The sequence below is a fragment of the Indicator indicator genome, chromosome 35 (assembly GCF_027791375.1).
Source record: "Indicator indicator isolate 239-I01 chromosome 35, UM_Iind_1.1, whole genome shotgun sequence".
NCBI classification, from domain to species: domain Eukaryota; kingdom Metazoa; phylum Chordata; class Aves; order Piciformes; family Indicatoridae; genus Indicator; species Indicator indicator.
In genome coordinates, this window is record NC_072044.1 from 6,396,123 (window position 1) to 6,418,592 (window position 22,470).

A 22,470-nucleotide genomic window follows, 5' to 3' on the forward strand; every position below is an offset into this window, starting at 1 on the left:
TGACTTCTCCTTTAATGAGTTGGTTCCTGGAGGCTTTGAAGTGACATGAATAATGAATCCCGGGGCAGGGGAGCAGCCTGCTGCTTGCCAATTAAGACTTTGGGCTCGGGAATCTCATTTAAACGGCTGGGGTCAGGAAGGAGAGGCCAGGAGCATGCAGGGCAGCTGTGCAAGTGCTGCTTGCAGAAGGCCCCCGGTGCTGGGCTGTACAGAGCCTGCATCTCCTCCTCGGGGTGCCCAGAGCTGCTTGGGGAGCACATGATGATGGTGTGGGGGGACATCCATGTGGCTGTTGCCGGCACGGTTCCCAGCCTGTGCTCACCCAGCACTTGGCAGCCAGCTCCGCGGGGAGCCCCAGCAGAGTGTTCCTTGATTGATGGTGCAGTTAGCGACAGCAAGAGCTGATTATCCACCTGCAATCAAGAGGCCACTTCAGCACCGCTCTTCCCAGAGCGGCTGCGCTCCCACCGAGCCCGTAATGGGGGAGATTAAACTCTGACCTGTGTTTGACAACATGAGTTAACCCCCCCCCCCCCCCGTAATGAGCAGAGCCTCAGAGGGCCCCGGCGAGCGCCGGTGGAGCTGCAGGGATGCTGCGATCCGCCAGGCAGGGGGAGATGCTGGTGGGATGGACACGACCAGGAACTTGAGGATGAGGTGCCAAGAGCCTGGGCTGTGGAGGGCAGTGGAGCTGCCCCAGACGCGCAGCTCTGCCCACTCCCTGACCCCACCACTTCTTTTGTTTTTTTCATCATCAAAGAGTGTTTTGGGTCCTCATCCTCTCTTGCACCTCCCACTGGCCTAGCGACATTGCCCCCATTGTGCTCTGCACTCTCCAGCCACTATGTTAATCAGATCCTCGTTAAGTCCTAATTGCCCACATCCCTTTTTTGTTACATTACTCGTTAGTTTGATTAAGGGAGCTGCTGAGTAGCAGTAATGTGGCCATTTCAGAACTGTCATTGATTAAGTTTCTTATTTATTTATGAGCCCATCTCCTCTAGCTCCTTCTCTTCCATGAGCGCAAATTCACACAAGGACAATTTGCTGCCCTTGCAAGTGCCACAGGATCCACAGGTGATGCTCAAAGCTTCTGCCAGGGGAATAAAACAATGTCCAGGGGGGTTTGGAAGCTCTCCAGAGAAGGAAACTCCACAACCTCTGTGGGTAGCCTGCTCCAGGCCTCCAACACCCTCACACCAAAGAAGTTTCTCCTTCTTTTCAGATGGAACCTCCTGGGTTCCAGTTTGTGCCCCTTGCCCTGTCCCTGGGCACCACTGAGCAGAGCCTGGCCCGAGCCTCTTGCCCACCACCCCTTATCTCTTGCTAAGCATTGCTCAGATCCCCTCTGGGGCTGCTCTTCTCCAGGCTCTCAGCCCCAGCCTTTGCTCCTCACAGAGCTGCTCCAGGCCCCTCAGTATCTTCCCAGCCTCCCCTGGGCTCTCTCCAGCAGTTCCCTGTCTCTTTTGAACTGGGAAGCCCAGAACTGGACCCAGAACTCCAGATGTGGCCTGGCTAGGGCAGAGTAGAGAGGGAAGAAAGTCTCCCTCAACCTGCTGCCCACAATCCTCTTTGTGTACCCCAGGAAACCATTGGCCTCTGGGCTACAAGGCAGGCTCCTGTGTGTGCAAACTGCTGCTTTGCTTGGGCTTTCTCCTCTGATTGCCATGGAAACTGTAATTAAGCTGCACCGGCTCCTCAGCCAGAGCTGTGTCTTTGGTGGCACAGTCGGTGCCACCCTGGCCTGGTTGGGGGCTCAGTGGTCACTGGGGCCAAGTGGTGCTCCCTAGGCAGGGACATGCGTGGCCTGCTGACACTGCCTGCTGCTGCCTGTCTTGCCTGGCTGATCTGTCTGTCCTGGAGTCTGTTTATCCAACTCCCTCCTCTCCATCCATCTGGCTCCCCAGATGGGATACAAACAGCAACTTGGCCCCATTTCTGATTACAGGAGAAAGAGATGCTCAAAACCTCTCTCTGTGGCTGGGCTGCATGGGGCCGGGGTGGGTGATGATCCCCCAGGCTCTGGGTATCTGCTGGGGGGGATGCTCTTACCCCATCCTTACCACCTCCTTTGCTCAGCACCCATCATCTCCCTCCCCTCTCTCAGTCCTTTGGCTGCAAGGGGCCAAATTATCCCAATTTTAGAATCACAGAACTGGGGGAGGGGTGGGGTGGGTGGGTTGGAAGGGCCCCCCAGAGATCATGGAGTCCAACACCCCTGTCAGAGCAGGACCACCTAGGGCAGGTAATTTGGGAGGGAGGAGGGATTCTCCTGTCCTGGAGGGCTCTGCCTTGGTGCCTGTTCCCATCCCATCCTCCCCCTGCTCTTCTCCAGGGCCCTAAATGGGGAAATCTCTCCCTGCCACCCTGTGCTAATTACTTTGACCTTTGCTTAAGTGGGGATCTTTTAGTGGCAGGAGAGGTATCAACCGTGTCATTTACTATGCAAATTGAGACCATCAATTTCAACCAGAAGGTCCCACAATGTTTAATTTTCTCTCCCATCTCTCCTTTTATTGGCATCTGCAGAAAGGCAGGAGCAGGAGGGCTCAGCCCAGCAGCTCTGTGTGGGGACTCTTCCAGCTGCCAGCTTCCCTTCATCTCTTTTAATTTTAATTAGCTGCTTCTGCAGCCACTCCATGGAAAACTGGCCTGGGAGCTCAGCTGGTGCCACAGGGATGGGGATAAAACCCTTTGCAGAGCCAGGCTGCTGTCTTGAGGGCCAAAAGCTCATGTAATGGCTACTGCCCACCCTAGAATCATGGAGCTGTGGAGGTTGGAAGAGACCTTTGTGACATGAATTCCAACTGCTCACCCTGAGCTCACAGTCCCACCACTGCCACTGTACCATGTCCCTCAGCACCATGTCCCTCAGCACCACATCCTCCTGGCTTTTAAATGCCTCCAGGAATGGGGACCCCACCAGCTCCCTGGGCAGCCTGGGACAGTGCTGGGAAGAAATTGTTCCTAATATCCAACCTGAAGCTCCCTTGGCACAACCTGAGGCTGTTCCCTCTGGTCCTGTCACTTGTTGCATCTTCTCTTTTCCCCAGCTGTTTCCTCCAGCATTTGACCATGGCTGGGCTTGGTGATCTTGGAGATCTTTCCCAGCCTCAGTGGTTCTGTGGTTGTGTTGCAGGGGGGGTGTGTGTGGCCCAGTCTGTCAAGATCCCTCGGGAGCCCAAGCCGGGAGAGTTCGACAAGATCATCCGGCGGCTGCTGGAGACCTCCCATGCGCGTGCAGTCATCATCTTCGCCAACGAGGACGATATCAGGTGCGGGGGCTGGGCTGGCTGGCACGGGGGAAATGCACCTCAGGGCACCCACACCATGCCCAGAGCGTGCTCTGTGTCTGCTGCTGGCTGGGGTGCTGATGGCAGGAGCTGGGCACTGCCACGAGAGCCAAACCGCCCTCAGCGTGGTGTGGAAGTGCCTGCAGTGTGGTGTGCAGCTGCCTTTGCAACATGGCCCAGAGATGTCTGCATGGAGGAGAGGCTGCACCTTGCAGCGTGGCCTGGATGTATCTATAACAGGGAGTGGATGCACCTTGCAGTGTGGTATGGCCATGTCTGCAATAGGGAGAGTCCCACAGAGAAGACAAAGGGTGCTGGGGACAAGGTACTCCTGGGGAGGTTTCAACTGGACTTCAGAAGAAAATTTGTCACCACTTGGATACTGGAATCATCTCCCAAGGGAAGCAGTGGATTCTCCTTCACTGGACAGTTTTCAGACTCAGCCTGACAGGCTGCTGGGCCAGCTCCTTTCAACTCCACTATCCCCTTGACAGGTTGGAGCAGATGAACCTCGGAGTCCCTTCCCACCTGGCATTCTTTGACTCCCTGAGCAGTGGCCATGGAAGGCTCCAGGTGCTGGTTCTGCTTTGCTCTGCAGCCTCAGCCTGCAGTGTGGAAGAGGATAAGATCCCAGGGTACCATATGGGGACCCCCTCCTTGCCATCTTGCCTGGGGACAGAGCCCGGCTTGGAGGTGCTGAGCTGCTCTGCAGGCACAGTGATGTCTTGCAGCTCTCCTTGTTTACAGAGCAGATGGATTCATGTGGCACTCCCCCTGACTTCCTAAGGAGATAACCAATTAATTAATCAGCAAACACGATGCCAATGTGGGCAAACTGTGAGTTCAAACCAGTTCACATCAGATGTGGACCCTCCCAGATCCTTCTTCCCTAATAGAAACATTTGCAAACCTGGCATTTGGAGGGGCGTGGGGGCTTTACCTGGCTGTGTAAATGGCAAACCCCAGGAGCTGGTGTAAACATTTACCCATCCAAACAGGATCCCTCATGCTGGGAAAACATGGGGTCAACCTGGGCATGGAGATTGCCATGATCCCCACCCTTGTGCCAGTCTGGGCTGTGGAACCTGGCAGGGGATATGCTGCCACTCCCAGAAGGGCTGTGTCTTTGGTTTCTAAGCATCAGTCACAGGATTGTCATAGATCTGCCTTGGGGCCATCCTGCCCTGCTGAGGACCAGGGGCAGCTGGAGATGCTGTGAGTGCTCAGATCCTGCCTCCTCCTGTCTTGGCTCTACTTGCTGCTCGATTTCTACAGGGTTGGTTCCGTGTTTCAGACCCCATCTGGGCCTGGAATGCTCAGCTGCTGACGCTGGGGGTGACTCACAGCCTGGTCACTGTGCCGGGAGACCGAGACAGAGATGCCCTGGGCTCTGCTCCTGTGGGACCCATGCAAGCTCCCAAGGGAATGATGAGCACTGGGAAGAGAGAGCCTGTACGCTTGGAGCCAGGAATGCTCCCATCCACCTACTAAGATTTTCTGAGCTGGCTGGTGCTGGAGCGTGCCAGTGTGTGGCTGAGAGTCTGCCCATGAGGAGTGGTGCTCAGCAGGGTGAATGGCATCTCCTGCTCCCCGCTGCTGCTCACCTGCCCAGCTGAACCCAGCAGAACCCAGTTTGACTCCTGCCTGGGCACTGGGAGCCCTGGCAGCCCTGCCTGGCTCTCTCCCATGGCTTGCAGTGCTGACTGGGGCTGTGAGCATGCTCTGCAGTGCTGCTGCTTTTCATGCCTGTTGTGGCGTAACCTGTTTTTTTTCTTAACTAATGTTGGGTAATTAAGGCGAAATTCAATTACCAGTCAGCAAATATGCAAATGAGGTGGGAGAAGCAGCCTGCATGCCCAGGATGGGGAAGGTGGAGGGTGTGGATGCTGAGCAGCAGGGTTTGCTCTTGTATATGGCTATGACCCTGCTCTAGCTGACCCTGCCCTGCCAGGGGGTTGGACTGGATGATCTCCACTAGTCTCCAGAGGATCTTCCAGCCTCTATCATTCTGCATTGTGTGAACTGGGTCGAGCCTGCTGCCAGCTCAGTGCTCAGAGCCAGAGAGCCCTGAGTGTCCCTGCTGCTGTGGGGCTGGAGGTGAAGTCAGTGCCCCAGCCCCACGGTGCCAGTGAGTGCCAGTCCTTTTTGCTTCTCTCCACAGGAGGGTGCTGGAGGCGGCCAAGAGGGCAAACCAGACAGGACACTTCATCTGGATGGGCTCTGACAGCTGGGGCTCCAAAATCTCCCCAGTCCTGCACCTGGAGGAGGTGGCTGAGGGCTCTGTCACCATCCTGCCTAAGCGAGTGTCTGTCAGAGGTAGGGAGCTGTGCCCAGGAGCTTCCCTCAGCGGCCCCCGGGGTTGGCTGTTCTCCCCCTGAAGGCATTCCCTTAAGCACAGGGGTCTGGCTGTGACGGGCTCTGTGCTTTGCAGTGAATTTTCCCTGGCTGGGTTCTCCAGCCTGCAGCTTTGCACCGGGGGCAGCGTGGACGCAAACTCAGTGCCCTCTGTGTGCCCCTAGACCCCAGCCTGCATGGGGAGTGGGGGGCTATGCTAAGCACCTTGCTGCCATCCCAGCGATTTAACCCTTTTGCCCCCTCTTCCCTGGGCAGGCTTCGATCGCTACTTCTCCAGCAGGACCCTGGACAACAACCGCAGGAACATTTGGTTTGCTGAGTTCTGGGAGGAAAACTTCCACTGCAAGCTGAGCCGGCACGCACTGAAGAAGGGCAGCAGCATCAAGAAGTGCACCAGTAAGGGCTGTGGGGGTGCTGGGGGCAGGCAGAGGAAGGGCAGCAGCATCAAGAAGTGCACCAGTAAGGGCTGTGGGGGTGCTGGGGGCAGGCAGAGGAAGGGCAGCAGCATCAAGAAGTGCACCAGTAAGGGCTGTGGGAGTGCTGGGGACAGGTAGAGCCTCGTGGGCCCACAGCTCACTTGCCCCTTGTGAGCTCTCAGCTCAGCCACGTCCCAGTGGCCCTGCAGCTGCCAGCCCAGCTCAAGGCAGCTGTGTGGCAGTTAATGCTCTGTGTGGGGAGGGCTTGGCTCTGAGTGGAGCTTTTCTGGCCTAAGCAAAAGGGCAAGCAGGGATTTGGGGAAGGCTGGAGAGACTCTGAGGATGCTGATGCTTCCACATCCTCTCCCCCACAGGCATTCCCCATTTCAGAGATTCACAGAATGGGTTGGTTTGGAGGGACCTCAGAGATCATCCAGCCCCAACCCCCTTCCATGGGCAGGGACACCTCCCACCAGCCCAGGCTGCTCAAGGCCTCATCCAGCCTGGCCTTGAACACTTCCAGGGAAGAGACATCCACAGCCTCCCTGGGCAGCCTGTGCCAGTGCCTCACACCCTCTAAAGAATTTCTCCCTTATCTCCAGTCTCAATCTCCCCTCCTCAAGCTTCAATCCATTCCCTCTCATCCTGTCACCACAAGCCCTGGTCAAAAGTCCCTCCCCAGCTCCCCATGGCCTTGGGTAGCTGAGAGTTCCTCATCTTTCCCCACGGCATCAAGAAATCCCCAGCAGCAGGAAGTGCAGGAGCAGGTCCTGCCAACTGCTGATCTCTCCATCTTCATCATCATGTAGCATTTGAAGCAGCAATATTTCAGGGCCAAGGTATTAGTTGAGGCAGCTGAAACCACGAGATGGCAAATGTCCTAAGAACTGTCTTTAAATTATCTCAGTTTGTCAGCAAATAAATTGTCTGATGGAGGTTTGCTTGGCAGCTGAACGGAGAGGGGAAGGCAGGCACCATGGTGCAGATCAAGCTGTGCCTGTGCAGCTCCAGGTGCTCCTCACCCAGATGTCCTCTTTGGGGCTATTTTCCTCAGGGGTTTGTGCTGACTTTCTCCAACAAGTTCAGGTCTGGGTAGAGCCCCACATGCCCAGGGGAGTGCTGGCTCTACCCTGATTTTGCATCCCAGAAACCAAAGGGAAGGATCCTGTTGTGGGGGGGACAGCTCATGGCTCCTCTTCATGGATGGGAGAGTTGGGAGGGAGGTAAGGGCTGGAATGGGCACCAGGGTCTGTTCAGGACCCATGTGTCAGCAGCTTTTGCAGTAGGAACTCCTCAGCTTCTTTCCCCACTTCCCAGCTCCCTCCACCAGGCTGTGCCTTGACCTGGGCTGGACAGGCTCCTGCTGGGTGCCAGCTCCTGCTTGTGCCTGGCCAGGCCGGGCAGGATGCTGCCAGTCACTGCCTCGGTGGCAACTCCCACACTGGCAGATGCAGGTAGGGAGGTGCTGGCAGAACCAGGTGTTTCAGGCTGCTGGTGTGGCATGGATTGGACAGGATGTGGCCTGGGGGGCAAACTCCCCTCTGCCACCCACATGGGGACTGCAGGATGCTCCCAGACCCTGCAGGTTCCTTTTTTTATGGGAGAGCTAATTAACAGCCTTCGTTAAGCAGGGCTGGGGATTCCTCTGCACACCTCTGCTTGAGCAGGCTGTGGGGACAGGGATGGGGCAGAGAGGCTCTTATTGGATTTTTATTCTTTATTGGTGACTCCTCAGGTTCTTTTCCCTCTCTGTTTTGCTTCTCTCCAGCCTCTTCTCAATGTGGGGTTGGTTTTATTGGTGGCATTGGCTGTGTTCCAGCACAGCTTCCCCCAACCAGGCCAAGAAGGGAGGATTCACACTGCTCGCCTGGGAGTTAAGGTGACAAAAGGTGACCTAGGATGGGTCTGAGTGGGAAGAGATATCCCAGAAATACCTCTGCACAGCTTTTCTTCAGATCCATCACCTGGACAAAGGGCAGTGCCAGCCTTGCTGTGAGGACAGCTCGAGGGAGCACTGCAGAGGGCTGTTTGCAGCGAGCATCCCTCAGAGGAGATGGTCCCATGCCCATGGATAGGCTCATCCAGCCCAGAGCCACTACAGTGGGTGCTGGGGGCTGCTGCCAGCACCCCTGGACTTAGCAGATTCCAAGGAGACTCCTCCCCCTGCTCTCTGGAGCAGCTCTGGATGCGATTTTGATTAACTCCTGCTGAGAGGCAGCGATGGGAATTGAAGCTAATCCCTTCTCATCCAGCGCTGCAGATCGTGGCGGCTGCCCTGCCAGGGCTGCCTGCGAGGCTCAGCACACACTTGGAAATTAATTATCAGCCCTGCAGCACCAGGCCTGACCCTGCTGCTCTTATCAGCAGGGTCACATCCCGTTTGCACCTCCTAATCCCCTGCAAGGTTGGCCAGATTTGTTGTCTCCATGTCAGGAGCAAGCCTCAGCTTTCTGCTCCATGTTGCCCTCCCTGTGCCCCAGCCTGTGCCTGGCTGCAGGAATTATCTGGGCCTGGGTAGCCCTGCAGACCTCAGCTTCTCTACAACCGCTCAGCTTCGGCACTGGTGCCAGCTTCTCCCATTGCTCTGAGTTGGGGCACCTTGCTGCAAGCCAGAGGGATATTTGGGAGGAAAATCCAAGCCACTGCAGCCTGTTCCATTCCAGAATCCCAGCATGGTGTGATTGGAAGGGACCTTTGGAGATCACCCAGTCCAACCCCTGCTCCAGCAGGGCACCCACAGCAGCTTGCCCAGGAGCACAATGGCCAGGGGAGGTTGGAAGCTCTGCAGAGAAGGAGACTCCACAACCTCTCTGGGCAGCCTGCTGCAGTGCTCACACTAAAGAAGTTTCTCCTCCTGTTCAGATGGAACCTTCTGGGTTCCAGTTTGTGCCCCTTGCCCCTTGTCCTGTGCCTGGGCACCACTGAGCAGAGCCTGGCCCCAGCCTCTTGCCCCCCACAGGTCCTTTATCTCTTGCTGAGCATTGCTCAGATCCCCTCTGGGGATGCTCTTATCCAGGATCAGCAGTCCCAGGGCTCTCAGCCCTTGCTCTTCAAGTCCTGTGTAGGATCTGAGGTGCCTGCTATGAAGAGATGAGTCCTGCATGTCCCATGGGCAGCAGGGTGGTGCTGGGGTTGGCAGCAGAATGGGGACATCCCCACAGGCTCCTCTCCACTGGACAGTTATTAGACCCTTTTTAATGGGTAATCATCTTGACAAGACAGAGTGGCTGAGTGTGGCTGGGGAGATGGCTGTGGGGAAGGGACTGCAGCTGAGGGGAAGATGAATGGCTGCTGTCAGTGATGTGGAAGGAAGGAGAACGTGACAGGTTCCACAGGAGGAATCTCTGCCTAGTCCAAAGGCATTTTTATAACTCTGAAGGCTGGGCTATAAATTCACCTCCTGGGATCATCTTTCCTTGTTGGTCAGCTCACTATCAGATCCCTTTAGTCTCTTGTCAGTGCCCTGTGTCCCTCTCTGTCCCAACACAGAGACCTCTGGCTCTGCAGCTCTTGGGGCTGTCCCTCCTCAGAGGTTTGCTGGCTTCATCCAACCTTCCTCCAGCAAGGAGGGAGATGATCAGCAGCCACAGCTTGCCTGTGCCCTCTCTGTGCCCTTGCTCACACGCTCTGTGCCCTGGTCCCCTGCAGTCACCACAAATCCTCACCTAACACCAGGGAGCATCCATGCAGGGTGGAGCCAGCATCGATTCTGGACTCCCTTGGATGGCTTTCTAGGATGTCTCCAGAGGGTGAAGGCCATGCCTCCAGCTCTCTGAGGAGCCTTTGGCAGCTGCTGAAGAAGCTGTGGCCTGGCAGGATGCCCGGTGGTGCTGCAGAGGCTGTGGTGCTCCACTGCAGCCTGGCCCTGTGGGAGATGCTCTCTTAGCTGTAATTAGCAGTGTGCTTGTTAAGGGCTGTCTCTCACAGAGTGATTAACTGCTGCCCTCCTGTCAGGGGTGGCTGTGACAGCAGAGGCAGGCAGCTGTGTCTGGGAATTACCAGATCCTTGCAGGATCCTGCATGCTGGGATGGCCAGGGAGGGGTGGGGTCAGCAGGGCGGGAGGGTGGCAGGGGGTGACGACGGGAGCGGGCTGGCAGGAGGCTTTGGGAGCAAGGAGGGCACACAGCCAGTGATGGGCATTGCCTGGGCAGTGCCTTGATGCGGCCATAGAGACTGAGCTGGGAGCTCCTGGCAAGGTGAAGGAGGTCAGCTCGTGGGGGTGAAGACTGGCATTGCCCACAGCCTGGCCCATGTCCTGCTGCAGGGCATGGAGATCTGGCAGTACAGAGATGTCTCCTGCTGCTGGCACGTGACATCCCAGGGGCTCTCAGGAACACAGCTGGGTGCCAGCATTGCAGGGAGGTTTAGTATTTCCCCAGGGAACGTGTTCCTTGGCTGGACATCAGCCTCCTCCTGCCCACAGAAGCCATTGGATGTACCCCAGGCCTGCCTGGTGTGAGCTCCACAGGGCTGTGGTGAGAGCCACAGTGTCCCTCCAGCTGTCCACTGGGACAAGGGACACACAGGCAATGGGAGGACTCTCAGCTGGTGGAGAGGCTCCAGCCCTGAGCCTTGGAGGTGCTGAGACACTGAAGTGTGGAGCTTGGTTTGGGAGAAGTCTGATGGTGCTTGAGGTGCAGTTTTGCTCTTTGTTGGAGCACTCCCAGGCCACAAAAGCTTCCTGCTGGGAAGAGCTGCCCTGGCTGGCCCATGGCTTTGTACCTCTGGGAGTGGGGTTGGAGTTTCCAGCTGCTTAAGTCCAGAGGGGGCTGATTTACAAGGGTTTGGCTGCAGCAGAAGTCTCCCTGTGGGAATGGCAGGGAGGTGGCATGGAGCTGGCACCCAGCCCTGCTTTGTGTGCCCACAGACCGGGAGCGGATTGGGCAGGACTCCTCCTACGAGCAGGAGGGCAAAGTGCAGTTCGTCATCGACGCTGTCTATGCCATGGGGCATGCTCTGCACAACATGCACAAGAACCTCTGCCCTGGCAAGGTGGGGCTGTGCCCCAGGATGGACCCCGTGGATGGTGTGGAGCTGCTCAAGTACATTCGCAACGTCAACTTCTCAGGTCTGTCTGTGCCTGGGGGGGTGGGGGAGGGACACCCCTGCAGGGCTGGGGGCCTCACGTTATCCCCTGCTATGGGTCAGCACCCACAATTTATTCCTGGTCCCATTTGGCACCCATGGCACTGCAAATGCTGGGTGCAAAGATGGGGGAGACCTCCAGAAGAGGGGTTCTGAGTTTCTGCTTTTCCTGGGGGTCTTGGGAGGGTAACCCAGCAGCAGCCCTGGCCCCAGCCTGCTCCCTGCTGCCACCCTCCCATCAGGGCTGGCAGAGGTCCTGTTGATTCATGCTGCTGTGTCCTTGTTTGTCATCATCTCTCCTCTGGAAATGCATCTTGGTGCCTGCTCCAGCTCCTTAATAAACATTTTCTGTCTTGTCCTCCTTATTACTCCTATTTATCTCCACCCTCTCCTGCCTCTTTCATTTATTTCACTCTCTTGCTTGATTTTTCCTCCCTTCCTTTCCCTGGGTACAGCTCACTTCAGCTAACTTTAAAGCAGCTTTCCCCCTCCCTTAAGAGAAGCAGATAACCAGCCAGGGGCACAGAGTTTGCTGTCTGGCCAAGGGGTCAAGACCATGAAGTCCCTGCACCAGGCTGGGGTTGGGGTTGGGTTTCTTTTCCCCCATTGCTTCCTATATCCTATGCCCATGTTGGCCTCATCCTGACACTCCCAGGAGTGGGAAACCTCATGGCAAGGGGGAACATCAACCCAGAGCCCCTTCAACACCACCACCCAGGACATGTGGTGCTGTGGTCCTAATGGGTGCTGTGGGTGCTGCGGTGCTGTGGCTGCTGTGGGTGCTATGGGTGATGTGGTGCTGTGGGTGCTGCAGTGCTCTGGCTGCTGTGGGTACTGTGGGTGCTATGGGCGATGTGGTGCGTTGGGTGCTGTGGTGCTGTGAGTGCTGTGGTGCTGAGCCCTGCTCCTCTCACAGGCATTGCTGGCACCCCTGTGACGTTCAACGAGAATGGGGATGCGCCAGGGCGCTATGACATCTACCAGTACCAGATCAGGAACTCCACCCCTGAGTACAAAGTCATTGGGCAGTGGACTGACCACCTGCACCTCAAGGTAAGGCTGAGGGCTGGCTGGAGCTGTGGGGTTGCTGTGCACAGCCCATGCCAAGGGGAAGGGCCTGCAGACTTCTCCTGTACCCACTGAGGCCACTGAGGATCACAGAATGGTTTGGGCTGGAAGGGACCTCAAGGATCATCTTGCTATGGGCAGAGATACCTCCTGCTAGCCCAGGTTGTTTAAGGCCCCTTCCAACCTGGCTTTGAATGCTTCCAGGGAGCATTCAGGTATGGATGGGGTGAGGAATGGAGCTGTGAATGCTGCTGCAAGCAGAGCAGCAGCATCCCCTCTGCCCCAGGGATGCTTCCTGGATTCCCAACTGCAGTGTCAGTGGGACCAGTGCCATCTCACCCCACAGGTGGAGAACATGCTGTGGCCAGGGGGCGGGAGCCAGCTCCCCAGTTCCATCTGCAGCCTGCCCTGCAAGCCAGGAGAGAGGAAGAAGCTGGTGAAAGGCATCCCCTGCTGCTGGCACTGCGAGCGCTGTGACGGCTACCAGTACCAGCTGGATGAGTTCCACTGCAAGCGCTGCCACTTCAACGAGCGGCCCAACGAGAACCACACCAGCTGCACCCCCATCCCCATCATCAAGCTGGAGTGGAGCTCGCCCTGGGCTGTGGTGCCCGTTTTCATCGCCGTGGTGGGCATCATTGCCACGCTCTTCGTGGTGGTCACCTTCGTGCGCTACAACGACACCCCCATTGTCAAGGCCTCGGGCCGGGAGCTCAGCTACGTGCTGCTGGCTGGCATCTTCCTCTGCTACGCCACCACCTTCCTGATGATCGCTGAGCCTGACCTCAGCACCTGCTCCCTGCGCCGCATCTTCCTGGGGCTGGGCATGAGCATCAGCTACGCCGCCCTGCTCACCAAGACCAACCGCATCTACCGCATCTTTGAGCAGGGCAAGAGGTCGGTGAGCGCCCCCCGCTTCATCAGCCCTGCCTCCCAGCTCCTCATCACCTTCAGCCTCATCTCCCTGCAGCTCCTCGGTGTCTGCATCTGGTTCATCGTGGACCCCTCCCACTCTGTCATCGACTATGAGGACCAGCGGACTACCAACCCCCACTTTGCCAGGGGCGTCCTCAAGTGTGACATTTCGGACCTGTCGCTCATCTGCCTGCTGGGCTACAGCATGCTGCTGATGGTCACCTGCACCGTCTATGCCATCAAAACCCGTGGGGTGCCGGAGACCTTTAATGAGGCCAAGCCCATCGGGTTCACCATGTACACCACCTGCATTGTCTGGTTGGCCTTCATCCCCATCTTCTTCGGCACCTCGCAGTCAGCTGAAAAGGTAAGGGAGGAAGGGGGAGGTGTGGCTGTCGGCCCTGGGGGCTGCAAGGAAAGGGGATGAGAGAGGCTGACGAGTCCTGAGCAAGGAGGGAGACTTCTTTGTGGTCCTGATGACTCGGTGCGAAGAGCTGGTTTGCAAACCTCTTGCTCTTCTGGGGAGCAGAGAGCCTCCAGCCCCATTTTCCTCCTCCTGTGTTTGGTTTTCCTCACTCTTACCTTCCTGTTCCTCTAGTTTTTGGTGCCCTGTTGGCTGCTGCTCTCCAGACAGGGACCTGTGGGCAGCACAAGCTGCAGCTCTGCAGGCTGGGAGAAGATGGATCCCCAGGGCAGGTCCAGGGCCTCGGTGTCATGAGCACCATTCCTGCACGGAAAAGGGACCGAGTGCTGCCCTGCTGACTCCTGTTCCCAGTTCTGAGTCAGTGAAGGAGGCTGGAGAGATGCAGCTGCCCTCTACCAGTGGTCCTGGTGCCAGTACCCATGGGATTGAGGCCAGGCTGGATGAATCTCTGTGCTTAAGTGAGAGGGAGTGAGAACAAAGAATAAAAATGTCATGAATGGGACCCAAATCCTCATTGCCTGCCAGCCCAAACAGGAGCTGCATTGCTTAGAGCAAACAGCTTGTGCCTGCCAGCCTGCCACTGCTTCTGGCAAATAAACCTCCAGGATGCTCCTCCCTGGAAATCCCCCTCTCTGTATTCATCACAACTGAGATAATTTCCCCAAGCATGTCCCCTGTGATGCTGAGCTGCTGAATTCATAGCTTGTGGAAACCTCCATTGAGGAAATGGCCTCAAGTTGTGTCAGGTCAGGGTTAGGTTTGATATTGGGAAAAATTTTTTCACTAAAGGGGGGGTCAGGGATTGGAAGAGGAGGTGATGAAGTCACCATCTCTGGAGGTTTTCAAGAAACCTGTGGCCATGGCACTTGGGGACAGGGTTTGGTGTCCATGGCAGTGTTGGGTCAGTGATTGGACTCAATGATCTCAGAGGGATTCTCCAGCTGAAACAGTTCTGTGATTCTATAGAAGAGCTGAGAGGTCTTTTGCTGTGGACACCAGAGGATGAGATGTGTCTTGGAGAGCTGCTCAGAGCATAAGCCCCAAGGAGGCCAAGTCTGCCCAGACACCTTTCACCTTGGCTCCACCAAAGAGTCTCTGCCAGGCCACCCAGCAGTGGCTGGAAGTGCAAAGGAGGATGGAAGGCAGTGAGTGGCTGGAGCCTTTGGCACCTTTCCACGTTGATGAGCTGGCAGGGGAGATACTAACAAGAAAGCAGGGCTCTTTTTTTTTTTTTTTTTTAAAGAAACGATTGTGAAACAAAAGCTCCCTTAAAGCCTCCTTAATGTGCTCTGCACACGGTGGGTAATAAAGATGGAGATGATAATGATTGTAGATTATGCGCAAGGTTGCTCACCTCTTCCCTGCAGCTTGTCACAGGATAATTTAGGGCTGCCGGAGCTGGCTGTCAACTGCAGCTCCACAATAGGCTCTGCCTCACTTCGGGGGCTTGTAACGTGCAGGGCTGCTTTGTTATTAGGCTGCTAACAAGCTGATTAGAGGCAGGGAAAGTGATGTTCCCAACTCCCCTTGGACGCAGCTCTTCTTCTCCAAGCCTGCTGCTGCCATGCTGGCTGCTGAGCAAGTCCCAGGGAAGGCTTTGTGGTGGTTGGGCTCAGCTGTGCTGCTGTGGGAAGTGAATCTTAGGATCCCAGACTGGTTTGGGTGGGAAGAGACCTTTAAAGCTTGTCAGCAGGGACATCTGCAGGCAGAGCAGGTTGCTCAGAGCCCTAAACAACCTGACCTGCAATGGTGCCAGGGATGGGGCAGCTCCCACCTCTCTGGGCACCCTGGACCAGTGTCTCACCACCCTCACTGTGCAGAACTTCCTCCTGATGTCCAACCTAACTCTGCCCTGCTCCAGTTATAAACCATCGCCCCTGGTCCTATCCCCACAGGCCCTTCTGAACAGCCCCCCCACCCCGGCCTTCCTGAAGGTCCCCTTTAAGTACTGGAATGTTCACCCCAAAGAGCATGGTGGGAGTTTCACTTGAATCCTGAGGATGCCATGGGACAAACCCTCACCTCCAAAGGCCACCCACCACCTCTGCCCTGACCCCACCTGAGCCTGCCCCCAGGGCTGCCTCCTGTGCCAGAGGAGCTGCAGGCAGATCTCCAGCCTTGCTTCACTTCCTCTCCTGTGCCTACAACTTTGCATGGAGCTGGCACATTGTTCTAACAAGTCCCCCAAGCCTTTTCTCCAAAGAACCTCTTATCCCTACCGATCCCAGAGAATTACAGAAATAGCAGGAACAGAGGATCTAAAGAAAGAGACAATTTCCAGCGCTGATAAGGCAGCAACTGAACAGCAGAGTCATTGTCTGGCTTTGTTTATCACCTTTGCTTTCAGTGAGGGAAAAGAGGGAGAGAAGAAGGAATGAGGACTGGCTGAGGGTTTGTTTAGCAGAACTGGATGAGGGCTGAGCAGGTTTTCCCTTCCCCAGCACTTACGGTGATGCCAAATCTCTCCTAGCTGGGCCAGGCATGGATTTGGAGGCAGGATGTTGCTCATTAATGGCTTTGGGACAACAGAAGCTGTGCAGGGCTGTGCTTGAGCCTGGGCTGCTTCCCTGGGGCAGGATGCGCTCATCCAGCCCTGGGACAAAGGCTGAGCACGGCGCTGGCCTCGGGGGCTTGTGCTGGGTCACTTCAGGTTGTGGCAGTCCCTCGATGCAGCAGCAGCAGCCTGAGTCACTCTGTGCTCTTTGATCGTGCCCACGGAGCAGGAGTGCTGCTGAAGCAGGAGCTGGGACTGCTTTGATAGCTGCAGAGGCTCCTCAAAGGGCTCTGCAGGAAGTGTTAGCAGAACAGGGGGCAAGGGAGGTCCTGCACTGGAAACCAATAAGGAGAGGAGGAACCGAAAGAGTGAGAAATGGTCACACTTTGGATGTGGCAGAAGGTTAACTGTGCTGTGCTGCCTGGCTGTGCTTGGACCCCAGGATAAAAATCCTCCTCTGAGCTGTGAAAGGCTTTGCTGCAGAGCTGCAGAGGTCAGCATGGGCTGCAGAAATGAGGCTGTTCCTGCCAAATGCATTACCAGGGTCGTTGTGGTAGCCATGGTGGCCCTGTGAGACCCCAGAGTGCTGCAGGGGTTTGAGGAGGGCTAAAGGATGGAGGAGAGCATGGGGAGCCTGGAGCTGGTGCCACTCAAGGTCTTGGTGGAGAGGAGTCCCTGGCAGTGCTGGGAGATGGAGCTTTGAGCCCTGACACTTCGGGGGAATGTGCAGGGAGGTGTCTGAGCTCAGCTGCTCTCTCCCTCTGCACTGAAACTCCTCTGAGTCCTGAGGCTCCGGTGGGAGGCAGGAAATATGGAAATTGCTGGATTGCAGAGTCAGGCTCCTCCAAAAGGCATCTGCTGAGGACCAGGGAGGTGGGCAGGTGTGGGAGACAGGGAAAGGAAGGGCTGGGGAGCCTCAGCCCTGTCAAAGTGGTGTAGAGTGGAACTGTGCCAGTCCCTGGGACAGGAGTTAGCGTTTTGCATGCCAGCGCTGCCCTCATTCCCAACGAGTCTGGTCCTTGCTGTCCTGGACTCTTGCAGCAATGTCTGCAGAGTTTCAGTGAAAACACAGAAAGAAAAAAAAAGCAAGAGAAGAAACCCAGAGAAGAGCAGATCTGCTGGCACAGGGCCATGTTTTGACTTCCCTTGATGAAATGACATTTTGATTTCCAAAAACTGCCTGGATTCGCTCTGCGTGTGACTACAGAGGGAAGGGAACAAACAAAGCAGCCCTGTGAGAGCAGCAGGATTTATTCTGGGGACAAACCAAACTTTTGGGTTGACTCAGAGCAAATCTTGTTGCTTGCTTTTTTTTTTTTTTCCCCTTTTGGGTTGAGCTGAAATGCTCTTAGGCCTCTGTGCTCGTGTCTGAAGTAGGAGAAGAGAGAGAAATGTTTCTTGGCATGGTCACAGCTGGAAGCTGCAGGTCCTGGGGTGGGATGACAGCCCCAGTCAGGAGCTATTGTCTCCCACCAGCTCTCACTCATGGCATGGAGCTGTCTCTGTGCATCTTCTCTCCAGGAGTATGTGGAGCCTTGGGGCTCAGGTTCTCTCCTCACTCACCTCTTTGCTCTCTTGACTCCAGAAAATCAGCCCCCAAGTTGTGTGTGTGGATGGGGAGCTGGGAACACCCTGCCCTCACTGGTCCTGCAGCTCCTTCTGGTCCTGCCTCCTTGCAGGGCACTAAATCTCACACAGAAACTCTGGGCACCAGTGGCTGAGCCAGGGACGAAGTTCAGAAACTGTCTTAAACCCCCTAAAACCCTGCTGGCAGCCTGCAAGCAGCCCCAGGGGCTGGGCACAGCTGGAGAAGAAGGCCCCTGAAGACCTGGAGCCCTCTCCCTGCTCAGCCCAGAAAGACCCAGAGCTTGAGCTAGGAGGTGGAAGAGAGGATGCTGGAGAGGATGGAGCCTTGTGCTGGGAGTAGGGATGGTGCTGGAGCAGGACTGCTGCTGGGGCAGGGATTCTCAGGGTTTCATCTGCCTGCCCAGCCTCCTGTGTTGCTCAGAGGTGAGGGGTGGGGGACGGGTGGAGGGAAGGGGCCTCTTTGCCTCCCATTGCCTCCTGCTTCTGATGCCCCTGGCTTGTGAGGAGCCTGCCAAAGGCTTTGCATAGAAAAATGGATTATTCTCCAGTCAGATTAATGGGCTTTCATTTTGCAAAACATCTGTCACTGTTAGTCCTGGACAGTGAGCGTGAAATTAGTTTTGACTGCAGAAAGGCAGCGTCGGTGTGTAAGATGTGACTTACATCACAACAGCTCAGGAAGGCAGCTGGGACATGGCAAGCACCTGTTGAGGGGAGCTGGGGCTGCCCTGTCCCAGCCCTGGGCGTGGATGTCCTGCTGTGCCCATCACTGCAGCAGCACAGCTCCCACCCCATGGCTGGTGGAGCCTGCTGTGAGTGCTGGGGAGGAGAGGGGGAGGATAAAGAGGGCATGAAGGCTCTGTCTCTGGAGATGTTTTCAAGGTGGGGTGCTGGCAGGTTGCTGCTGGAGCATGTATAGGTGCTGGGAGGTCTTGGCACAGGGAGGCCATGTCAGGGCTGTGAAGTGTGAGTCAGGGCTCTGCATGTTTGCAGGTGGGGAAACAGCCAAAGGGAGCTGAGGTGCCCCCCAAGTGCACCTTGGCCCATGCCACGTTCAAGCCTGATGCTTGAGACCCAACAGCCAACATTTCCAGCCCTGGCTCCCTGCCTCTTCATTATTTCACCACATCATTCCCGCATTCCCTGTTCTCTCCTCCTCCCAGCTGCCCCTTCGGGGGTCCCGCCGTGGCTGCCAGCTGTGCCCTTGTATCTTGCAGATGTACATCCAGACCACGACACTCACCATCTCGGTGAGCCTGAGTGCCTCGGTGTCCCTGGGCATGCTCTACATGCCCAAGGTGTACATCATCCTCTTCCACCCAGAGCAGAACGTCCCCAAGCGCAAGCGGAGCCTCAAGGCGGTGGTGACCGCAGCCACCATGTCCAACAAGTTCTCCCAGAAGGGAGGGTTCCGCCCCAACGGGGAGGCCAAGTCAGAGCTCTGTGAAAACCTGGAAACCCAAGGTAAGGTGGGCAGCTGCTCCTGCCAGGGACCAGCATGGTGCTGGCAAGCCCAGAGCCTGGGCTGTAGCTGTTTTGTGCTCCAGGGATGCAAACAGTGCTGGCAGAGAGAGGGATGTCTGCTGGAGGGGGAAGGTGCTCAGAGTCTAACTGGGCTGTTCCCAGGGCCCGGCTGGAGCCGAGGCTGGCACAATGGCAGTCACCAGGCTTCCCTGGGAGGAGAGCTGTGTGCCTGTTCTGTGTTTAGGTTTCCAAAACCAGAGGGTTGAAGGAGGAAGGAATTGTTGCAGGCAGTGCTGCTGGGAAGGTCAGGAGAGAGGTGGGGGTTGGTCTCTTCTCCCTAGTATGAAATGATAGAAGGAGAGGAAATGGCCTGGAATTATGCCAGAGGAGGCTTAGGTTGCACATTAGGAAAATTTTCTTTGCTGCAAGAGGGAGCAAGAGGTCAGGGACTGGAACAGGCTGCCCAGGGAGGTGGTGGAGTCCCCATTCCTGGAGGTGTTCAAGAAAGTTGTGGCCATGGCACCTGTGGCCATGGTTTGGTGGTCATGGTGGTGCTGGGCTAAAGGTCAGACTGGATGATCTTAGAGGCCTTTTCCAACCAAACAATTCTATGATTCTGTGATTCCCACCTGCTCTCAGCCATGCTGAGCATCCTTCTTCCCCAGGATTCACAGCAGGACCCCCTGAGGGTGGTCTGTGCCTGGAGCAGGCTGAGCTGAGCTCCATGTGCCATATCCCCAGTTCTGCTGTGCCTGCCATGGGGAACACAGGAGCTCGGTGTGAGCAGGGCTGGCAGTGTGCTCCTAGGGTGTGCCAAGGCAGGGAGCATGGCACAGCAGCAATGCTGGGGGCTGGTGTGGCTGTCAGTGCAGGGCTGAGGGGTTGTTTGTCACTCTCACTGGCAGGGTCACGTATCCTTAAATAAAGAACAGGATAAATAATTCCCAGGGCTCTGGGCCGGGCAGCCTGGCTCTGAGAGCAGCGTGGCTAACAAATAGCTCTGTCAGCTCTCATTTCTTCTGGCCTATCTAATTGTTATCTGGGAAAAGCAGCCTGGAATCTGCAGCAAGCTTCATTTGTCAGCAAGGCACCAAGACGGAAGGAGAGCTGCTGGATGTCCCCTCCTGGTGCCAGGCTCTGCAGGGGACACCTTTGTGCTGCTTGTGGTATCTTGGGCTTTGCCCTGTGCCCAGCCACCCTTTGTGTCCTCAGCTGCAGGGGGTCTGTGGGTCTGCTGAGCCCCCAGTACCTGGGGAGCTCATAGTGGGATCTGCACCAAGCACCATGAGACAAACTGGGACCTTGCAAGGTGCCAATTCCAGCTCTCCCAAAGCTGTGGCTGTTGCTAAGAGCAAGCAACCTGCTGCAGGCTGGGGCACTGGGCACAGGAGGATTTGTTCCTGTCTGGTGTTTTCTTGGCACTGGGCTTTGATTAAGGGTCTGGAGAAAAAGTCTTGCAAGGAGCAGCTGAGGGGGCTGGGGTTGTTCAGCCAGGAGAAGAGGAGGCTGAGGGGAGAGCTCATTGCTCTCTACAGCTCCCTGAGAGGAGGCTGGAGCCAGGTGGGGGTTGGGCTCTGCTCTCTGGGAACAACTGATAGAAGAGGAAAAGGTCCCAGGTTGCCACAGGGGAGGTTTAGGTTGGACATTAGAAGAAACTTCTTCCCTGAAAGGGTTCTCAAAGCCTGGCACAGGCTGCCCAGGGAGGTAGCTGTATCCCCATCCCTGGAGGTGTTTAAAAGCCACAGAAATGTGGTGCTGAGGGCAGGGTTTAGCATCAGCCTTGGCAGAGTCAAGGAAGGGTTGAGCTGGGGCATCTTGAAGGGCTCTTCCAACCCAAATGATTCTCTGATGGTCAGGTCAGGGTGATGGGATGGGGATGAGAAACAAAGGGTGGACTTCACTAATGCTCCATGTTTGTGTCTCCCCAGCACTGGCCACCAAGCAGACCTATGTCAGCTACAGCAACCACGGCATTTAGCTCCTGGCAGGAGCCTGCTGAGGCCACCCCCCAGGAGGGAACTCAGCCACACCACCCAGCACAGGAGCCACAGGACAGGGAGGTGGCAGCAGGGTGCAGGGGGACACACTGCTGGTGGGCAGAGCTCCTGGGGAAAATGGTGATCAACAGCAGCAAAAAACTAACACCACAAAAGAGAAAGAAACAACACAAAGAAAGCACCACGCAGGGTGACAGTGCATGGGGGAAGCGGGACAGCTGAGCAGGGGGGAGAGGGTCAGCCTCCAGCAACTCTTTGGGAGTGTATTTTTTTTTCCTGTATCTTGGCAAAAACAAACAAAACCCCAAACAAACAGAGACTCAACATTTCCCCTTCTCTGGAACTTGTGAGATTGTTTGTGGTTGTGCAGATCCTTCTGTTTGCTCTTTCTTTAGTTTTTTTTGGAACCCCTCCATTTTTCTTTTGTTCCTGTCTTCCTCTGTCCCTCTTCACTCTCTCCCCCACACCTCTACCAAATCCTCTATGTTGCAAGGAAAAAAAAAGAAAACAAAAAAGAAAAAAAAAAAAGAAAAAAAGGGGGAAAATTACCTTAAAAAAACACATAAAATTGAAATAAATCAATTAAAAAAAAAAAAAGAGAGAGAGAGAGAACAAAATAAAAGAAAATCCAACCCAGACTGTGTTCCAAGTGCTGATTTCTGTAGGTGGTTTAATTAATGTATGTGATGACCTTCTGGATTGAAACCTGTCTGCTTTGTGTACTGACCAGTCAACAGCAAAACAAAAACACACACACACAAAAGAACCCAACAAAAACAAGAACAAAGTTCAGTGCCTGGATGTTTCTGAGTTCCTGGATGACTGTGTGGAGCATGAACATTTTTATACAGCAGATTTCTAATAAAAGACCTTGGTTTTGCACTCAGCTGTTTGCTGTCTCTTGGTGACTCTGCCAGGCTGTGGCTTGCTCTTGGCTGCTGGGGAAGGTTTGGGGGGGCCAAGCAGAGCAGGGGGGGCAGAGAATGGGTTGGGTTGGAAGGGACCTCCAAAGGTCAGTAGTTCAAACCCCCTCTTATGCTAGATGAGGCTGCTCAGAGGCTGCTCCTCACACAGCTGCTCCAGGCCCCTCAGCATCTTTGGAGCCTCCTCTGGAATCTTTCCAGCACTTTTCTGTCTTTCTTGAACTGAGGGGCCTGGAACTGGACCCAGGACTCCAGCTATGGTCTGACTAGGGCAGAGTAGAGCGGGGGGAGAACCTCCCTGGACCTGCTGGCCACACTTCTGAATGCACCCCAGGACACCGTTGGTCTTTGTGGCCATGAGGGCACCTTGCTGGCTCATGGGGATCTTCTTGTCCCCCAGCACTCCCAGGTCCTTCTCTCAGAGCTGCTCCCCCCTCCCCTGTCCTGC

General features: G+C 55.9%; 1 protein-coding gene across 1 annotated transcript in view; it reads left to right on the plus strand.

The window, feature by feature from the left end:
- Positions 1–21,080, plus strand: part of GRM4 (glutamate metabotropic receptor 4) — a 33,189-nt gene extending 12,109 nt beyond the window's left edge. Inside the window, exons 3-10 of the mRNA XM_054395980.1 lie at positions 3,140–3,275; positions 5,455–5,609; positions 5,904–6,044; positions 10,933–11,133; positions 12,067–12,203; positions 12,565–13,500; positions 18,856–19,102; positions 21,031–21,080. Coding sequence (XP_054251955.1) covers positions 3,140–3,275; positions 5,455–5,609; positions 5,904–6,044; positions 10,933–11,133; positions 12,067–12,203; positions 12,565–13,500; positions 18,856–19,102; positions 21,031–21,080 — 2,003 coding nt within the window. The remainder of the gene's footprint in view (positions 1–3,139; positions 3,276–5,454; positions 5,610–5,903; positions 6,045–10,932; positions 11,134–12,066; positions 12,204–12,564; positions 13,501–18,855; positions 19,103–21,030) is intronic.
- Positions 21,081–22,470: the final 1,390 nt, after the last annotated feature.